General features: G+C 38.8%; 1 protein-coding gene across 1 annotated transcript in view; it reads left to right on the forward strand.

Moving 5' to 3' along the window:
• Positions 1-21,216, forward strand: part of ORG1 (OBP3-responsive protein 1) — a 79,586-nt gene that overhangs the window by 8,976 nt on the left and 49,394 nt on the right. The window contains exons 6-8 of the mRNA XM_089792211.1: positions 13,704-13,810; positions 13,911-13,998; positions 14,083-14,163. Coding sequence (XP_089648337.1) covers positions 13,704-13,810; positions 13,911-13,998; positions 14,083-14,163 — 276 coding nt within the window. The remainder of the gene's footprint in view (positions 1-13,703; positions 13,811-13,910; positions 13,999-14,082; positions 14,164-21,216) is intronic.

Below are 21,216 nucleotides of genomic sequence, written 5' to 3' on the forward strand. Positions count from 1 at the left end.
ATAGAATCTACCGACAACATCATCCCCCCTAAAAGAAAAGTCGTCTCCAAACGACAATTACAAAAATTACCAAAACAGACTAACTATAATAGGATAGATTTGTTTCCGTCACATCACATTCACATTCCTCCTGTGCCTGCATCCAACTAGTCTCCAAAACACGTTACATCCATAGCCTTTGCTAACACAATATTGTCACCTTAGTCAATCTAACCTTGATAGCCATTAGTGCCGCCTTCTCTACTTCCAATGCCTGGGTACGTTGAGCCAAATGTCACTCTATTGCCCCCAACTGGATGATCAGCTCCTCTCGAGCTCTCTATGCATCCACCAAGACAGCCTCACGTCAAACACCTACTCCGAGTGCCTCAAAGCGTAGCAACCCTCTCAAAAGGCTTCTCCAGTGCCTTTTCCACCTCTGACATACAAGCACTCCATGCCTACAACAGCTCCAGGTCTCATCAACTGGTCATACTTCCCATGATTGATAACTGAAGTGACTGGGGGTCTAGGGGGCATCGCCCTTAGCGGGGTCGAGGGGCAGCGCCCCCGCGGGATTTTGGGGCTCTGCCCTAGGCACGCTCCTTGTCGTGATATAGGGCGGGCTCAAGCTGCCAAGACCAAATTAGCACTCTTAAACCCACACAAAAGTCCACAGAACACACCATTTTTTGTGATTTTCTTCCACTTCCATACTCTTTCTTGCAACTGCTTATGTTTTACTACTTGTTTATGTCTTTCCCTTTTCTTCGATATCATACCTTACACATTTTGAATTGTTTTGATTTGTCGTCGTTTTGTTTTTTAAAGAACCTCTTGCTTCCTGAAGAGTACGGCTCCTTATTACTGTATGTTTGTCCTTCTTTGATACCTTTTATTTTATCACCACTCAACCCTGTACGGTAGAGTATGTCACTGTGTTTGTGTCGTATGATCCACTCCTTTTGTGCTCCTTAAGTCCGTACGGTCCATACGCATGTGTTCTCTTTGTCCGTATGGTCGTATGGCCTGTTTGTTCCTAGTTTCCTTTTTATAATTCACCATTCGTATGGTGATGCTTCTTGGCCATACAGTGCTTTTGTATCTGACCGTACGACACCCTATTTCCTGACCGTATGGTGTCTTCTACTTAGCCGTATGATGGTATTCTTGTTGGCTTCCCAAGCCGTACAGTGTCCTAAAGCCGTACGGTGTCCTCCCAAACTGTACGGTATCTCCCAAGCCGTACGGTGCCTCATCCAATCCTCTCTTGCTATACTATTGTCTGTACGGTGTTACTTGATGTCCATACGGTACTTCTCATGTCCGTACGATAGGCATCTACTTGGTTGTACGGTGGTAGCTCCTTGTCCGTACGGTGCCTCCAGTCCATATAGTGTTTTTCCCTTGCCTTGTGTTTGTCGTATGGTGCACCTCCAGGTCTCTTCCTACAAATTTCCAACCGTACGGTGTATTCTTCTCTTCTCCGCATGGGTCATAGCTCTCTCTGGATTTTGGTATAGTCTTTCCTGAACATGCAAATTGCCGTACAGTCTTTTTGATTTCCTTAAGGCTATACGGTGCATTAACTTGTGTTCTCCTTGAGTCTGTACGGTCCAATTCACTAGCTGGTTATTACTTGTACAGTGATACTTATTCCCCTTTTGAGCCATACAGTGTGTCATGTACAATATCTTCTCTTGTTTGGTGGTACGATGGATCACTTGTGATTTCCTGCCGTCTTTTGTTTGGCCGTACGACGTCTTTCCTAGGTCATACAACATTTTGTTTTTCTTTATCGCCTTCCTTTCTTGCTTATGCTCCTGATAGGCTTTACGACCCTGTTGTATGGTGACTATACTCCCTTCTACTCTCCTCCACACGTGCCTGTACAGACATAATTCCTTTTGACGCTTGTCCGTATGGTGTACTTGCTTTGCTCTCCTAAAATGCCGTACTATTTTAAATGCAGCTGTTTTGAATATTGGATTCCAGTTATCTCCCACCAGTATGTTCTTTGGTTTGATATCATCTCCCAGATTCATGGTTTGTACTGTGGCCTCTTCATATTTTATTGGCTTTTCTTTATTGAATACATGTGTAGGTGTTTCATCCTGTAGTGCCTCTCCCATTTGACTTTTGTTAGTCATCCTGATGGATTCAACCTTGTTGATCTTTTGTTGTGATGGGATCATGATTGTGACCCTGAGTGGTCTACACCGTTGAGGGGTTTCGATTTATGTTTCTGTATCAGTTGCTTTGATTATGCTTTTGACTGATCTATGAGATTATGATGTGTTTTATGGTTCACTGAGGTTTGTGCCAGTGGTTACCAGGATCGATGTGGTATCATGAGGTTGTTCTGTGATTACCCTGAGATGTGTGCAGAGATTGCACTATGTTCTATTACCATGCTACACTAGACTAGGTTCCTATAGCAGTGGTTAGTCATGTTTATGACTGTGTTTGCTTATGTGTTTTAAATGCCTTTTTAATGCAGAGTAATCAATCATTATTAAATGCGTAAGTAATTAAATGGATTGTTCATGTGAGATTATTTGGTTATGTGCTGCGGACATTTACCTTGTTACATTTCTGATTAGAGAGATATTTGTTACTCATGTTGTGTTTATATTTGAGAGGACCTGAGGGTCAAATGTTACATCTTGATTCTAGTATCATAGATTTTAGACTACTATGCTGTTCAGTTAATCATATTGCATGATGATGCCATTTTGAGATGACAGTGTGTTTTATGATGATATCTGGTTATCTGGTATTTGGACATACCTCTGATTTTGTTATGTGATGGATTTAATGCTATGGTTATTTACTTCATTCCTGTGTTGTTATGCTTTATGCGAACGTAAGTGATGTAAATAGATTATTTTAATATAATTAAATAAATGGTTAAATTAGGTGATTTAATGTATTTATTGCTTCGGCTATGTTATATGCAATTGCACTTGATCGTGTTGTTTAGTGTGCAGGATTTATATCCCTGGCAGTGGCACATGGAGTTAGTGATTCAACGTTTCATATGTTACCAATGTTGTCCTTATATGGTCGATGTATCCTTTATTAAAGTGTTTAAATTAAACCTTTCGGTGATTATTAAATCCGAACTCATTTGCATTATGTGATTAGACCAGTAAGCGTGTCTGTGCATTTAGAGGTTCGCATTGTCGTGAAAGTTATTAAGGAGATTTATGTGTTTTTGGGTTTTCGGGCTTTTTAATTGATTTATTTTAATTTCTGGCAGCTTTGCCATAGATAAATTCCTATTTATAGGAATAGCCTGTTTTCGTTTGGGTCAATTCGGGGTTTAACTAGATTGGCTGGTTAAATGCCCTAATCGATTATTCACCCAAAAAGTGAATAAGTATCCAAAGAGGAATTTAATTCCTCACTTCACTTTCAAATTGGAAAAGTTGGAGAGTAAAAGCCAAAATCCTCTTCATGAGGATTTACTGTTTTGTTCGTTGTGGGAGCTACGGGCGTGGGATCGTTGCGAGGTTGGGCTCGTTGGATCCAGCTCGGGGAAACCTTGGATTGCCGTGATTTTCATCTACTTCTGCGGGATATTTATTTTATGATTCAGATTCCCGTTTTGCCTTTTTGGTTGTGAGGTAGAGCTTTCCTGTTTTATTGTTTCTGCTCTGTTTCTGCTTCTGTTTTTGGTAGCCGTTTGTTTGGAGGCTGAGAACTAGTGTTCCCCTCCGTTTTTGTATGCTAGTTCTACCCGGTTGGGCGGGTATGAACATTTCCCTGTTTTTTGGGATGAGGGTTTGGGATTTTACGCTGCTATGCTGGCCGTTTTTGCATACGGTGTCCGATTCCATTTATTTTTGGATTTTTGGGGTTTTTGAACCCAAAGGTCAAATGGGTTTTAATTTTGAAATTTTTCTAAAATTTGGAGTTTTTACCTCGTTTTGCGTGCTGCCCTGTTTTCTTGAGTTTTCTTGGCACAATGTGGGTCGTGGACTTGGATGATTCATTTGGATATTAGTCAGACGACTTCTGCACTTTTATGTTGCATTGGGATGCGTGCCACACCCGTACTCCCGACTTTGTGTTCGGTTGAGTGATTTGTTACCTGTTATGGTTTCTTTTGGACCTTTGCTTTTGTTTCGTGAATGCTAGGATTCGTGTAGAATCCATACTCTCGGATTGAGGCCGGTTGAGTGAGTTCATGATGTTCGGTCTTGTTGCATCATTGGGATTCGTGTAGAATCCATACTCTCAAATTGAGGCCGATTGAGTGATTTAATGATGTATGGTTTTTTTGGCTTTGGGATTCGTGTAGAATCCATCCTTCCTGTGTTGCTTTCAGTTGGGTGTTTTCTTTGCATTGTGTTCTCATTCCTGTCCTTGTGTTGTGATCTTCGTGATGGTGGTGCGCCACACACGAGTACGTGCGTGTACATTTGTCGGGTGACTTGCGAGGCCCGATCTTCCATGATATTGTCGGAAGTTATGATCATTGGGGTTGGGATGGGAGTATGCATGCCCACGGGCACTTGTCGTAGGATGAGCATGGGTAGGGTAGGGTAGCATATGGAGGGGGCTTCTATCTCGTAGCCCGGCAATCATGACGCCATGGGTATGGCTGAGAGGAGCTTGATTAAGTGATAACTAAAGAAAAATGTGTGATTGGTAATAAAACTTAAAATAATAAAACTTCGTGTGATGGTTCCAAGGGAGTACCTCGAGAGGGAAGTACCTTGCGAGAGTTTCCACACGTGATCCAAGCTTGGGCTTTTCGATGCCAAGCGACTCTCCATGATGTTAGTCCCTACTTTAGTAGCCTTTTGAGTGTCTGACCAGGACCTATACTCCTTGCATTGTCTTAGGTTCTTGGTTGCAGCCATCATACTGTTTGACGTGAGTGTTAGCCTTGGATGTTGTGCTTTTTGTGTGTTTGTGGTTGGATCTTTATCTCCATCAGCACGGCGGGTGTGGACCTACGGGTTCCATGTGGTTGGGAGGCGTAGCTACCTTCACCACTACTAGGGATCGGTGTACAGAGACGATCTTTTTGTCTTAGTGCGACCGTTGCTGGATGTCTTCACTTGGTACTTCGGGTTTCGGAGTATGCTTCCTTGTGATTTATGCTTTCATTGGGATGCTTGTATATCATGTTTAGATGATGTTATTTTATTTGACGCATTCCCTTATTATGATGTTTAGCATATGATTAGATGCTGTGAATTGTTGTATTAGCGTATCTATTGCTTATTGCTGTTTAGCATGTGATAGGTGATGTTATCTATTGTAGGATTATCTTATGCTTTTCTACTAGCATGTTAGATTTCCTTATGCTTATATTGTTGCATGTTTTTAGTAGTGACGTCCCTATTACGACAGTACCGACGATTTGGTCGGTGGCTTGGGATGTTACACGCAGGGGATGGCTAGGATCCACGATGGTCTTATGATGCTATTGACGGTTAGGAGGATCCGCGCACTTAATTTGGTTATTTAGTTTCTTCTGGTATTTCTATTTACTGCGATGTTTATTTCAGTGTGTTCTTTGCTGCTGTAGTTTAGATGGATAGATGTTTTTCTTTCTGTGTTGTTCTTGCACTCGAGTGTTTATTCCTCGAGCCTTTGTGGATCCGGTACTCCCTAGTGTGGAGGTTCTTTGCTCTATTTTTGGTCCTTTTTGCTTCTGGGAGTGTTTTCGTGTTTCTATGGGCGACATTTGTTCAACATGGTGCGACACTTTAAAAGTATCGCCTGCCCATGCAAACTATGTCGTACGACACTGTAAAGTATCGCACGCCTTCTTGAGAAATGTCGTACAATGCTGAAAAGTGTCGCATGCCTTCTTGAGAAATGTCGTACAACACTGGAAGAGTGTTGCACGCCTTAAGGAGAAGTGTCGCTCTCCCTTAGTAAAAAGTGTCGCACGGTTTTTGTGAAAAACCTACGCGTGCCATCAGCGGGCACTTTTCTTCGCGGTCCAAACTTTCTGAGAGTTGTTTTGGATACCCTTTTGGGTGTTCTTTGACCCTATGTTGTTGCTTTTTGAATGCTGTCGGTTTCTCTTGAAATCCAGTTTTTGTGTTTCTGTTTCTGTCTCTTGGGGTTTAAAATATATCGTTTAAGTTAATTTCTTATACTTAAGATATATTTTAATATATGCGACGAATCTTTTGAGATAGGTTTCAGACCTCTCGGAGATAAGTTATGGATTTTAGGAAATTTCAGGACTTCAGAAATCCAGACTTAGCCAATTTTCAGGGCTTCAGGATTTCAGGCTTAGCTAGATTTCAGGATTCTGCATTTTACCCCAGCTTGGTGTTTTGTTGATGAGTGGTTGTTTCTTGTGCCCTCATCATGTGCGTTGTCGTTGTTGTCTTTGTTTGTGTGTGTTAGTTTGGTAGTGGCGTTTGGAGATTCGTTGGTTGCCGGGATTGTGGCGAAGTCTTCTGTTGTGATTGTTGTGATCCCTGTATGATGTTGTCATGTGCATTCATACTTGTAAAAAAAAAATTCTTGCTTGTATTTCATCCTTGTTTCCAAGGATCTCCAGGCAGGGCATTACACATCCAACTGTGTGTTCCCTTCGTTTATTTCCCTAAATTTTTTTGGAAATTCATCCCCATTGCGTTCTTCCTCTACCGTTAGTATGTTGTAGCTTTGGAATAGTTCATGATCCTCCATTTTCCAGTGAAATAGACCATTTACCGAATCCATATCGTCGTCCTTCGATCCACATTCCAACCGTAGGATTCCTTCCTCATTCGGTTTCATTTGCTTCTTACCTTCGTCCTCTCTTGAATCGGATGATCCGACTTCTCCCACCATTTGTGTGTGTAAATCAATAATGAATCTCCGTCCTCTGCTCTCCATTGATAGTATATTCTTCTTCCAGTCATGTTTAACCTTTGCCTGTACAAGCCATCTTTGTCCAAGAATGGTATCGTATCCCCTTCTTTTTAGCGGGATGACTACAAAGTCGAGTGGGAACGACCGTGTTCCAATAGTCACTGGCTGTGCCATCAGGATCCCTAGAGGCTTAATGCCATGTTGGTCTGCAGTTAGCAATTGGAACATGGGTGGCCACAATGTTGGTTGTCCCAACTTCTTCCAAGTATCTTCTGGTAGGACATTTACCCCTGAACCTCTGTCCACAATTGTGTCTGAGAGGATCGTTCCCAATATACCCATTTCTACGATTGCCAGATGCCTTCCTGATGTGAGAGCTAACAACTTTGTGTCTACTGCACTTGTTCCGCTTTCCTTCTCCTTCCTGGTTTCTTCTGGTAGTTTAGCAGCGGGAGCCATGTTTGTGAGTGCTGTTCGTAGTTGGGGCATTGTGAGAATCAAATCATTTAATTTTACTGGCACTTCAGTTTGTAATATCCGCTTTATGATGTAATGTTTCGCTCAGTTTCTCATTGAGGTACCCGCAGTGTACCCCTTCTCTGTTTGTGATTTCTCTAATTGCATCCCTTTCTCAATTTCTGCCTATGCTTCTTCCTATCTCTTCTTTTCTTCTGTTGGGTCTAGGTATAGCTTTGCCCATTTATGCGTGATTGCCAAGACTTCCTCTTCGTTTGTTTCTGCTTTGATGCTGATCAAATCTACTCCTGATTTCAATTTCGGGTTTTTGGCATCTTCATCGTCTTTAGGACCACACCATCTACATAACAACTTAGGTGTGTTTGCCATTGTACAGTTTTGTGCAAAGTGGCCCCATAAGTTGCATGCCCGACATTGAACCATCAGTCGGCCGTTTGCATCATACTGAATCCGATTGCGGCCTTCGTTATTATTGTTATTGTTGTTGTTGTTGGTGTTGTTGTTCTGTACCCTTCTGTTGTTTCTGTACCCACCTGAGGTGGCACCGTCATTGTTTGTGTTTCCATTTCCTCTTGATGTGGATGCTTCCTGTGTTAGGAGCACTCGTTGATGCCCTCTTGTTTTCATATTGAACGGACATTCCTTTGTGGAATGTCCCACAATTTGGCAGATATCATAGAACCGATTCTTCGGACAGGATCCCTTAGTGTGAGTGACCTTTTGTTTTGCATTCTGTGCACCATAGCTCATTTTTTTTGGTTTGGCTATTCCCTTTTTGCATATTCTTGAACTCTTTCATCATCCTGATCATATCCTTCTGGAGAGCTCGAACCTTCTTACTGCCCTTTTCATCATCATTGCTATCTTCAGAAGAGGACTCATCCGAGTTGGATGATCTGCTTTTCTTCTTCTTTTTTGTTTTCTGTTCACTTTCTAAGTCCATCGCTCGATTGTATGCTTCAGTGAATGACGATGGCGGTACAATCTTCATTTTTCTTTTTAACTCCGAGTGTAGTCCTCCTATGAACCATCTCTTTTTTAGCCCGTCTGCTGGTTTACTTTCCATCTTATTTACTAATCATTTAACTTTCTAGCATATACACGGACAATTTCATTTTTTCCTTGTTTTGTGGTGTATATTTCTGCTACTATTTCATTGTCATCTCGCAGCAGTTGAAACTCTGTAATAAATTCTTTCTTTATGTTTTCCCATATCGTTAGCTTTGCTAGATCGGTGTCCGAAAACCAACCGATTGCTACACCTCGCAAGGTGGCTGGAAATTGCCTTGCCCATTTGTCATGATCATTTTCTCCATTCGCTATCCAAATCGTTTCGCAAGTTTTGCAATGTCTGATCGGGTCAGCCATGCCATCCCTGTCGAACTTTGGTAACTTTTCCTTTGGGCCGGCCATCAGTACCCTTCTTTTCTTTTGTTGTGCGCTGCTGTCGGTACTTGTGTTGTTTTGTACTCATGTACCGCTCTAAACACCCATGTTACGGACACCTACGTTCTCAAGTGGTGTGAAGGCTTCCTCAAGGACTTGGTTGTTTCGACCAAACTGTATTTGCTCGTCAGGTGTATCAGGGATGAAGAGTTCACCCCACGCTCGAGTTCCTTCGACACTCTGAGCCGTGTTGGTTCTTTCCTTTCCGTTCGAATTCCCCTTGGGCGTATACTAGTTTGCCAATTCTTCTTTTGTTCCTTCGATCAGCCTTCGCCTTTCTTGGGCTTCTTCTATCAAACTTTCCCTTGATCGACTCGGCGATTGCACTCTGTTCGATAGTGCTCTCGTGGTATCGTGGTCACCTCCCGTGCTACCACTGCCGTACCCTTCGGCGAGTTGTTGGAGTCTGTGCCTCCGGTCACTTTGCTATTTGCGGTTTAATACTTCCCGTGCCACCCTTATGCCGTCATCTTCTGGATTCTTATTTCTATCTTTATTCAATGTGTTCGGCATTCATAGCACCTGGTCTTGATAGGCAACGATGCCAAATGTTTATCGTATAGGGTAAACGGTTTATTAATACATTCAGACAGTAAACAAGAACATGTAACACAGAAGTATTCTTTTTATTATTCTCATGTATGCAGAAGATACTACAATATTCGATATGATTGATTACAATGATGATTACAAAATCCATTCCGGATGGTGTACATATACCTTTCCAAAGGGGTGACTCAACCGTCATGCGCCCATTCGGATACTATTCTACTCGTCGGCTACAATATAGAATCTACCGACAACATTGCAAAGCAATAATGATCCAGATGAATAACAATCTGTTTGAAACACATGTATTGTAAATATTTTTGGTCGATGTTTAGACTCTGGAAAGGATCATTATAGCTGCTGCAAACATTTCTTAATGCACAAGCAAACTTTCTAGATTGAGAGATGGATGAAAACTTCACGAAGCATGGCTGGAGTTCCTTTAGATCTTTCAGAGCAATGCAAGGGGAAAGTACAACCCAGGCACAAGAATTCTAGCCAAAACAGTAATATGCCAAAATGTTATAATCATCTCAATGAAGCAGTTATAATCATCTCAATGAAGCAGTGAAATTGCTTTACTGGGGTGGAAGGGAACAAGAAAACTATAATGCTAGAACTTGTAGTGTTGTCAATGATTTAAATTCCCGAGAATGTTTCTTATTGCTGTAGACTGCTAATTGCTGAAACCAATTACACAATTGCCTAAATATAAATGATAAATATCATATATAGATTTGTGTAAAAAACTGCAATCAATAGAGGTCAAAATTTACATGTAATCTGAAATTTATAGACAGAGAAATTAAAACTGAAGTTGTAGTAAAGCAGAATCCTACTGCTGAAAGTAAGAAATTAAATCTGAAGTTACTGAAGAACTCAAAACTAAATATTTTTTTCCTAGGGTCTAGATCTCAGTTACTCGTTCGGGTGCAGGGATAGATGCAGGTACACGAATTTGGTATGTGGATGTGTGAGCATTTTAGGGGTCTGTGTAAATTTTCTATAGATCTATCACAACCCATCCTGCAGGAATGGGTAAATGCAGCTACTATTGTTCCAGTTGATTCCAAAAGCACATAACCTAGTGGCAAATGGTCCACAAATGCTACTAGGATGGGTTTTCCCAAATCCTCAAGTACTCCTGGAATTAGCCCACAAGAGACCATGTTTTGTGTGAAGCGTACGCAAGACATTGAAATGAGAAATCAATTCTTTGAAAACACAAAACAAGAGGAAGTCGTTCACTACCCAATGATAGAATAAGAGTGGGAAAGGTACCGCCATAGATGGATTCACCTATTATAAACAAACACAAAGTAAATTCAGATTTCGTCTTCCCCTTTGTTACTACAAAGTCTACTATGTCCACCTTAAGGCGGTCGGAGGATGGCTGGTAAATAGCCTTACGCCACGACAACTCAAAGCAGCAACAATACTTCACCATGACAACAAAGGGCCGTAGCACGTTGCACGAGAGAAACAAGACATTGGCAATCACATGCATGAAAACCTTGCCTATCATCAGAATCTGAACAACTCCTTCATGTCCTCTTTATTTGTGGTGGGTGGAAGAGCTAGAGAGCATGCCACATAGCTATTCTCCCGTATGGCAGGCGTGCAAGAAGCTAGCAAGGAGTGGACGACCATGATGCTGGCCATCGTTTTGCATGCCAATGGAGCAGCCCAAACCGTTGATGTGAAGTATGAGTCGCAATTGTTGAGAAAGGGTACGCCTTCGACGTAATTACTTTCGAAAAAAATTAGAGTATTGGCTCTGATACCATATTACGAAGTAATTGGAAAATATTTGCTTGTTATTAACAGTGATCAAGAGATCAATTTATACAAGAGACTGAACGATGTTTCCTTAATAAATAATCATAAAGAATAGTAACATTCTATTCTAGAAACATAAAACTAAATATTAGAAACATTCTAATATTTACAGAAGATTACAATAGATAACCAGTAGAACTAAATAGAGATAATAGAAACTATCTATTATCATAACAGTATCCTGCTATAGGAACCTTAGAATGTTAATCAAGGAGAGTGGCACTAAGATGGAGCAGGTCACCTTGAGTATATGTGCGGCCGTTGCAAGCCTGGGCAAAAGGGCTAATGAAGAAATCACTTCGGCTGAGGGTCCGAGCAAAAGAACAAGGCAGAGCTCGAGGAAGAGTGCAATGAAAGTTGCTGCTGCTTCGGTTGCTGATACCATTCAAGAGACTGCAGCAATTGGTAAGGAAGCTGCTAAAATGATCTTAGAGCTGCAATAGTGGCTCTAGGTCGGGTTCTCTGGTTTTGTTCCTGTCTGGTGCTGGTTACTGGTTGGGGTCTCTGGTCTTGGTTTTTGGTTTTTCTCGTTTAGACTGTTAGTGGTTCCAGGTCCTTGTAAAACCTGGGTTAGTTTGTTTTTGGACTTTTCTAGTGGTTTTAGGTCCCTGTAAAACCTGATTTTGATACTGTTCTACAGTTTGTTACAGGTTTCTTTTTCCTGTTGGGCTGTAATGCTTTATCTTTTTGCTTTTTGTTAAAGGGTTTCAAGGTCCCTTCAAAACTTGCTTTTACCGTAATCTAAAACAGTACCCTGCTATAGTGGCAATATAACACATTGTACTTTGTAGTGACACTGTAGTGGTACTTTAGCAAGCAAAAATGTTTTCAATTTCTCAATTAGTCTGTAACAAATCAGCACAGTCCTAAAAATAAGCACAAATTCGCTAGATCATCACAACATGCAACTTCCATGTGGGGTCGCCAATGATGAAGAGTGAGGGATTTCATCTTCACTGCCAAAAATGGAAATCTAGGAGAGTTTTCTTTCTCAAAGGTTTCTGAAAATAGCAAAGAGTTTTCATCTTTGGATAGATAGAATGGACACAAATATTCAGAAAGTTAATGAAAAATCAAAATGAAAGCTAAATAAGGTTTGGCAAGCAACCTCCTTTGGTACTTTATCTCCAAACTATTTAAAACATATTTTCTATAATTAATTGTTTAAAAATAATTTGATCAATTAAAATAATATTATAATTGGTTGCCTGTTAAAATACAAAATTACTAGGTCCAACTTAAAATAATATCAGAAATTATTTGACTTGCTTTGCTCACTAGCCTACAGGAAACTAGAAACAGGCTAGAGGTCTTCTGTTTGGAGCTATTTCTGAAAAGGGGTCATGACTATGATATTACTAGGTCATAACATTAAGCTCCCAACAAGATCTGACGAACACCACACCATAGTTGGAAACCTCTCACTCGACAACAACTCGCCAAGCCCCAAAAAGTCTATTTTGGAAAAAATCGGCCAGTTTTCAAAAAAAAACTTAGGAAGCTAAAAACCGCTTAAATTTAATTAAAAATACATTTTTTTTGCAAAATTCAATGAGAAGATGAATGTAATGAGTTAATTAAAGAGAACACAAAAGAAACAAGTAGAGTTTAGATATATATAAATGCATAGTGGGTAAAAAATCACATTCTACTAGGGAATGCTGATGGTAGGAAGCAAAATAATAAATAGTTTGTTTCAAACTATAAGTAAATACATCATTACAATCACATCTTCCTCTTCCCAACTCTACTAGCATACTGCAATTCTCTATTTTATATAATATATAGGCTTTTTGCCTTTGTTAAAAAAATAAGTTTAAATTTTTTATTTAAAAAAAAATAAAAAAAAAGAGTTTTCTGAAAAACTTGCTGATTTTTGGCCAAAATTCGGCGTTTAATCGGTGATTTTTTCACAAAACTCACCATTAAATCCGGGAAAAACTCGCCAGTCATAAAAATTGGGCAATTAGTAGAAACTCGCCAATTTTTTGGTGATTATGCCAACTATGCACCACACTATGATATAAAACAACACCTAGGGGTTATCCATGAATTATTTGGAAGGTTTGGGATAATACCAATGTGCAATAATTGCATAAGCAACACATTTTCTGGTTATGGAGACATAGTTTTAGATGAATTTTATAATTGTCCTTTGTTTCTATAAATTTCAAAGGCAGTTAACCAAGATTGCTCTTGTTTGTGAAGAAATATTTGAAGAAAAACTGCAGAAAATATTTGAGATATATAAGAAATTAAATGGTTGTTATTCCCAGGATTATTTTCTTTTTTGACAAGATGTGATTTTTAGGCAGTACCTTTGAAGATGATTTATATATTTATATTACAGAATGTAGTGATAGAATGTCTCTCTGAGCATGCCAAGGCTGGGTGTCTTATCTTGGCCTACACAGTAGTTCACCAAATTCTTGATAAGAAAGAATTCAATCAAGGTCTCTGTTATTTTTTATCTGTTCAATTCTCTTTTTCACAAGAATAACTGCAGGTTCTAGGAATTGTATGATCATAGTACAAGATATACTAGATAATTACTGAAATTTTGGTTGTTGTTTTTGCAGGTAGGGATACTAGGAAATGCTGCTGATTTCTATGATGACAGTTCAAACTACAGGTCACTCGATGGCAATGCTGAGAGGCGAAAAATGATGATAGCATTTGATATTAGGCATGTGAGGAAAATATGTTGCTTTCTTACATCTTCTGGAATTCAAATCATTTAAAAATTGATATGCATATTGATTTTACTTTACTTTTATGGATTATAGGTGTGTGGGATTTATGATGGCTAAAATGGTGCTGCGAGAGCTTATGGATCCTTCCATATTCATGAAGTTCAAGTCCTTCTTAACAGTCGTGAGCATTATTTGATGTTTTATTAAAATGGAGCTTCCAATGTTTTTGTATTTCATTATTGAATATTGGAAAATGTGGCTTCAGGAAAATAATTCTTCAAGCTTGCGCGAATTTCTGTTGCCTATTATATACAAAAAGACACCTGCAGGAAGTATTGGTCTACAAGTATGTAATTGCTTTAACCTTTTCAATACTTTGTCTGTGGGGGATGGTCATTTAACAATCGACACAATTCTTAGCAAGAGAATAAACTATTTATAGGAATAGCAACATAAATTATAATTCATCTATTTTCACTCAACTTTAAGGAGAACGACAATAGTTTCAGATTAAATGCAAAACTCTTATCCAATGTTTTGGATAAAAGCTTTCACAATCACTTACATTGACTCTAGAAATGTCATTTTTGTTATTGATAATTATTTTTCTAATATGCCCACCCACAAGACAAAAGCGTGAGGCATTTATGACTTAAGGCCTCATGTCATACTTGACAAACTGTTTTAGGAGTACCTTTTTTGCGATGCTTATCAAAACTATTCGTATTTGTAGAGGGTATAATTTCCTTTACCAAAAATATTTTGGTCAGAGTCATGATAATTTCATATTATAAGTATTTTGTGACATAAAATATAAAATATTATAGCAGTGTTCCATGGAGTTCCCTGATGGGGGGCGTGGGTAGGGATGGATTTCAGAGACGGGGGACCAAGGTACTAAATTTGGGGATGGCAGGGGGACAGGAAGGGGACTATGGCAGAGTAGTGGTGGAGGGGGTGGCATTGCTATACAAATTGAACTGAATTGGGATCTTCAAGGCAGAATCTGTAATATAACATCTCTACCAGTGCCCAATGAATGGTAAGCTAATTTTTGAATTTAAAGATTGCATTTAGTATGTAATAGCATGTGCCACAAAACAGGCAACCTGGGGGTATCCCTGGGGAGGTGGTGGTTCTATGAGGGGACGTTTTCCCCTAGTTCCCAAGTCTCAGAAACATCCCCCAATAGGGGATGCGTGTTTTTATGGGTCTCACGCGTCCCTGTGGAACACTGCTTTATAGTTTTACTTGATGATTTTGTTCAAGAATTAGGTAACTCAAAACTTTGTCTATTAGTCATGATGGACAGAAGATTAAAAAAACACAAGAATAAGCTCTCAACCAAAATTTAGATTGTTACTAACTTACAAGGGTTTCAAAAATTCAATGCATTGAATTCCAAAATTAATAATGTTGCAATGGTGAGCAAGAAGTGACTGGATAAAAAAATAAGGTTTTACTAGGGAAAATTCAGATTGCAGAATACTTAATGTTTTTTTATCTTTTAGGCACAATCCTAGTGTTGTTTTTCATGCTAAACCTTGATGCATCTTGTTTTTTGGTTGACATGTCTGGTTGGGGGACCTGCTTTTTTTGGCTGACCTATCTATGTAGCTGGCCTATTGTTTTGGTTTACTATGTACCTTGGCCGGCCTTGCCACATTTCTCTCTATACAGATTTCTGCACAATATTTTGCATCTGCATGATTTGAGATGCAATTTATAACTATGTAGTTGTATATTGTATACATAATGTAGGCTAATGGTTTTTTTCAGAAGGCTCTAATACAAAAAATTGTAAATAGGCTATGAGGGGAAAGAAACAATAGGAATGTGTGTGCACACTTAGTAATTAGGGAGGAAGTTAATGTAACTTACATTGTGTAAGTTATTTACATGATTAGAAATAATAACTTATATTGTAGAGGTGGTTGTTGTATAAAAAGACTTTATGTTGCCAATTTGGGTTTGGGTTCAGGGGGTTTGCCTTTTTTCCTATTTTCAATATTGCTAGGTTTGGTTGCACAATACTTATTTGTTTAGACCTAAAGTTTGTATAAAGTCCCCTTCCTAATTTGCCCTAGAAGTTGCCCTATATCACAATCATAACAAATTAGGGTTAGGTTTTGCCCAATTAAATACTTTCTTTAATTATGTGATCTGTAACTTGAAATCCTACATCCATCACATAGATACAATACTAACATACAAAAGGATATGCATATGTATGTGTGTGTGTATTCATTAATGCAAAAATTATTCATAACCTAATCAAGGATTAGAGTAAGGAGAATATATCTTCATAATCATGCTGTACTTAAATTATATGTGAATTCCAATCATAGAAGATGTGGAGGAAGGAAGCATAACAAGGTGCCCTAAGATTAGAGTTCTCCTTCTATACATCTTTCACCATTCTTCTATGGTTAGAGTTAATTATGTTTCACCACTAGTCTCTTGACGTATAAGTTGGGAAGGTACTTGTGATGGAGTGCCCTTAGCAGTTTCCTCAATCAAAGTGTAGTAGGGTGCCCTCCTAGCTGTTTTCCCTTGACTGCCACTTCAATAACGTGCCCTTAGTGGTTCTGCCTCAATTGTAGTGTACTAGGGTGCCCTCATAGCCATTCTCCCTTAATTGCCACTGCAATTGGCTTCCCTTAGCAGTTCTCACTCAATCACAGTTCGGTAAGGTGACTCCATAGATGTTCTCCCTTATCCGCCACTTCAAGAGGGTGCCCTTAGTGGTTCTCCCTTAATTGCAGATTTTCTCTCATTCCTTGTGTCAGACTATTGTCAGAGTAATTCCATGCCTCAATATTTAATAATAGACCAAGATGCATTATAAAATAACATAGATAAATTAATCGTTGTTTCTGCATTACTGATAATGGAATAATATAACACCCTAGACTCAGATCTGCTTATAGTCATTCTCTGATCTGCCCTTAATGAGCACCAATTGCTAATTGAGTCTTGATTATTTATCCCTTGATTCACAACACAATGTATTCCTTTCAATGCTTGGAATGTATCCTCCTCTATACATTATTGGTGGAAGGGTCAACATGTTTCATAAGGACTAACACACCACTTTTCATTGTTGCCTTTAGAACAATACTTTTTTCCCCCAAATTCATCTCCCTTGGATGCCCTCAAATGGAACCTTCTCCCTTTCACATCTCTCAGTGTGAGGGAGAGGTCACATCTTTATATTATAAATGCCTTTTAGCAAGAGACACAACCTTTCACCATTAGCACCCTTGAAAGAGTGCAACTCTTTATTATTTCTGCCCTTTAAAAGGAAACAACCTAAATTATCTCCAAATAATATTCAGAACTTAAAGATAGGCAAATGTATTACAGAACAACAATAGAAAGCAGTAGATTCTCATAAAAACACCTTAAAACAGGTTATTGCATTATACACCAACAATACAATAACTATTGTTCAAAGTCCAATCTTAAACACAGTTTTACAGTCGGATTGGAATGCTAAGAGAAGAACCTGTAAGCACATGCGAGACACCTGAAGTGACATCTCCACGGACAATGGGTTTGCATCCACTATCTACCGGCAGGAGGGGCTACATCCTCACATTGGCTAAAAGCTGAAGCTTTCTAAATAAATCTTGCAAGAGAGAAATTGGAATCTGAATCATAAAACCAAGCATGCAAATGAATGAGCCTCTTCTCCTTTTAATCCTCGTAGTTGTGACTCTTCGGCTCCCTTCCTGTCTTTTTGTCTTATCCCTCCGTGTCACTTTTAGCCCACTTCATAATATTAAATTGACCTTTTATAATTTTAATCCACGATTTCATAGTCAATTTTAATATTATATGAATATGTCTTCAAATTTTCTAATTTCCCCAAAAAGGGACATTACAAGTATTCCCTCCCCGAGATTGCTTGTCCTCAAGCAATCAGTGCCAGGATCCCATATGAATTTGTAGGTACCTTTGTAGCCCAGTCTGAAAACAAATCTTGCTACATGGTGAAGCAAGGTGTCAAACTGCAACCCATCCATCAATCAGATCCCTAGATCCCATGTTAATCTATGAAATATCGTTGCATTTGTAGGCTGTACAACTCCGATTATCCTCGTATCTAGTCTCAAACTGAGTAGAACTACATCAAAATCCTCAACAAGCCATAGATACAGACTGTCAACACCTGGATCCCAAACCCTATTGTCATGACCAGCTAATATGATGAGGTAGAAATGTATCAAGGAGCTATGTATAACCCAGTAGATGGTGACGACCCAATTTAAATAGACGATGTAAGAATCAAGCTGCTCAAAGCTGAAAACAACACCAATGGCACATCAAATATCATATTGTCATCATTAATTTGGAGAACCCCCAAGTACATAGGTACTATGAGTAAGTATGAAGCTGATAAGCCATTCCCTATGATTGAAATATAACTCTCATCAATACTCCACCAAGATCTATTCAGTGGCTGATGTAGAAAATCCATCCAACTCCTGTATGGGTTGAAATCGGGAACCATATTTGGACTGATCAAATGACAAATGACATTAGTGAATTCACCACTCCCATCCTGTGACTAAGATTCATCGCTAGGAATTGTATTCAAATCCAATATTCTGAAGTGAAGATCATCCTCTTCGTGACAATCAAAAGGAGTCCCCTCGTTAATCTCAAAAAGGGGATTATTGGAAGTCCAATGAGCATCTACTTCAAACATGGGGTTGTCTACAAGCTGAATGTGATCTGAAATTGTGGTACTTGGTCTTTTGGGACATCTGTCCAAGTCATAAGTCTGTTGAATGCTATCAAGTTCATCAATTACTTCTTGGAAAAACTGTTGCCTCTCTTTACCCTCATGATCCCGAAAATGATTTGTGATCCTAACTTGATCTTCTGCTTTCTGAAGAGAAAACTTAGTATCATCCCATGCTTCATGAGCATACTTAAGCTCCCTATTGAGCTCCATAATCTCATTCCTTTCTTTATTCAACTGATCAACATATATTCCGACAATCTTAAGAATATAATCCCTGTCGGAAAGTAAACGTAAATAATCTGATTCCATAGTTTCAAGAGCTATTTTGACTATTTACGAATCAGCAACAAGCCAATCTCCTTCCGCTCCCCTTTGAGCCGTCCTATAGAGATCCTCAACCATCCTGTGAGTGCTGTCATAACGTACCAAGGATGCCACAACCATGTCTTCACTAACCTTCAGCTAGTTCTTCAAGACACACATCTCATTATTGTCATGTTCATACAACTTATCGTCTTCTAGTGTCATCTTGGATCGTTCTTCTAAATCTATATTATGAGCATAAGAAACAGGTGGTTCATCACACCTCTTAAAATCATAGGCCTCCATTCCCTTATTCCTTTGATTTGCATGCAAAGGCAAAAGTGTTGCTCTGTTATCGTTCAGACAAAAAGGCTCATCACCCAAAGATTCCAACGTGATATTACTTCGAGTACAACCGACCTCATGTTTGTCAAAGCTGACCTCCAAATCACCAATGTAGAAACTTGTATGTTCCTTATCCATGGTTGAAATCATCTTATCTAAATTTTTCCCTGTGCTGGTCCGAATTTCCTTTGCTTGCATCAGCTGCAAAACTTTCTTCATCACCACATCATTGTAGGCTGTTGTAGGGGATGTTATTCGCATGATCTCATTGATACAAGAAGTAACCACAATGCTAACCCGTTTATCTGGATGCTCCATAAACCTGAGCTGGACTAAGGTCACCATTGAAGGTTGTAAAGCCCAATTTAAGAGTCTACAATTTGTCTACTCTACCTTGGTTAAATAAGTTTCTATCTCTTCCAATTTGGAGAGAACATCATTTGAAGATTTCATTTGTTCTAATTGCAACCCACGTATGTATAGCCGACCAAAATCTTTCTCCTTTTGCAAGTCTCTTAGTTGAAGGCCTGTTGGTTCCCAAAACTGCAGATTGGGAATCCAAGAGCCTGCCACTTCTTTGATAGCATTTCGTAGTCAGTTCTGGACAATGAATGAGAATCACCTTGATTCCTCTACACTTCAAGCTCTGCTATACCTAGGCGGGTAGACCTTCTCCTTGAGAACTTGATCACTTGGTTCAAAGCTTCTCTAAAGTGAATTTAAGCTTTTGGAGAGTTCTTCGGCTGGCAAGGTCCTTGAACTTGATTAAAATGAAACTGAATGTCGAGTATTTGAAATAATTGAATTGTATAAGGTTTGTTTATGATGGATTTGATGCTTGTAGGAAGGAAGATAGATTTTCTGACTTCAATAATAAAAAGACCAGTGCCTCTGCTCATTCGGGCAATAGAGTCAACTTCAGTGAATTTTCATGTACAACTTATAAAGTTCTTATGCACTTATATTGTCAACAATTAAATAATCAAGATGCGACAAATCAAATATATATGCAATCTTAAATTAGTCCAGATTGAACTTTAACTCCTTTAGTAGGGAGACAAATTGGACACAGATACGAAAATAATTAAATATTTCACTATATCTATGATGATCACATTTAAGATGTTAAATGACTGTGTCCACTTATCTGACATTTAAATTTTATACAGAATTCGAAAAGATAATTACAAATGACGATTCATCTACAGTTTAAATCTCCATGCCATTTAAAAAATAAACAAAAGACATTTTATTTCATTATAAAAATAAAATAATTGAATTTATATTACAAAGTCATATTAAAGCTCCTTATTCCTCCTTACAATATAAATATAAAATACTTCCTCTTTGAGAATATGAATGTCGATTGTGTCTTGTTCATTTTTACAAATAATTTACCCCTTATTTATAATTGAGTATAAGGGCAAAGTGTGACCTTTGAAAGTCATGTCCTTTTATTAATAAATCATATCTCCTCATGGTAATCGCATTAGTAAATTAGATTTGTTTATTATCTTTGTTTTGGCTTATGTTGTTATCGGGCCTTCCCTTATATCAAACTATTGCATAAACATTATTGTAAAAATTCTCCAAATGCGATCCACGATCAATTCCGATTCATCGCTATAGGCAACAGCGACCCCTTTTGAAAATCATATTGCTTTATCACTGTAACACATGGCAATCAACTGATCTTATTGCTAATCATTGCAACACAAACTTCTTTTCTTTGATCATTGAAAGCACTTATCGCCAATATCATATAGTGATACAACCCACTTCATCGCTGATCGCCATAACAAAACAGCTCAATTCTATTGTGAAGGGGCATCCATTCAAAGCGCTGGAAGTAATCAAACGACTCATACTCTTGTGGCAAAGAACACATTGCAACGTTATCTTTAGCTTCCGTAGGCACTTAGGGGTGCTTTTGCACAGACTGGAATTAGTAAACCATAATTATTACTTCAGATGCTTCAAAAGCAAATATGGTGCAAT

This window comes from Cupressus sempervirens, chromosome 7 (assembly GCF_028749045.1).
Source record: "Cupressus sempervirens isolate cs-2001-9-10 chromosome 7, ASM2874904v1, whole genome shotgun sequence".
In the NCBI taxonomy this organism is placed as follows: domain Eukaryota; kingdom Viridiplantae; phylum Streptophyta; class Pinopsida; order Cupressales; family Cupressaceae; genus Cupressus; species Cupressus sempervirens.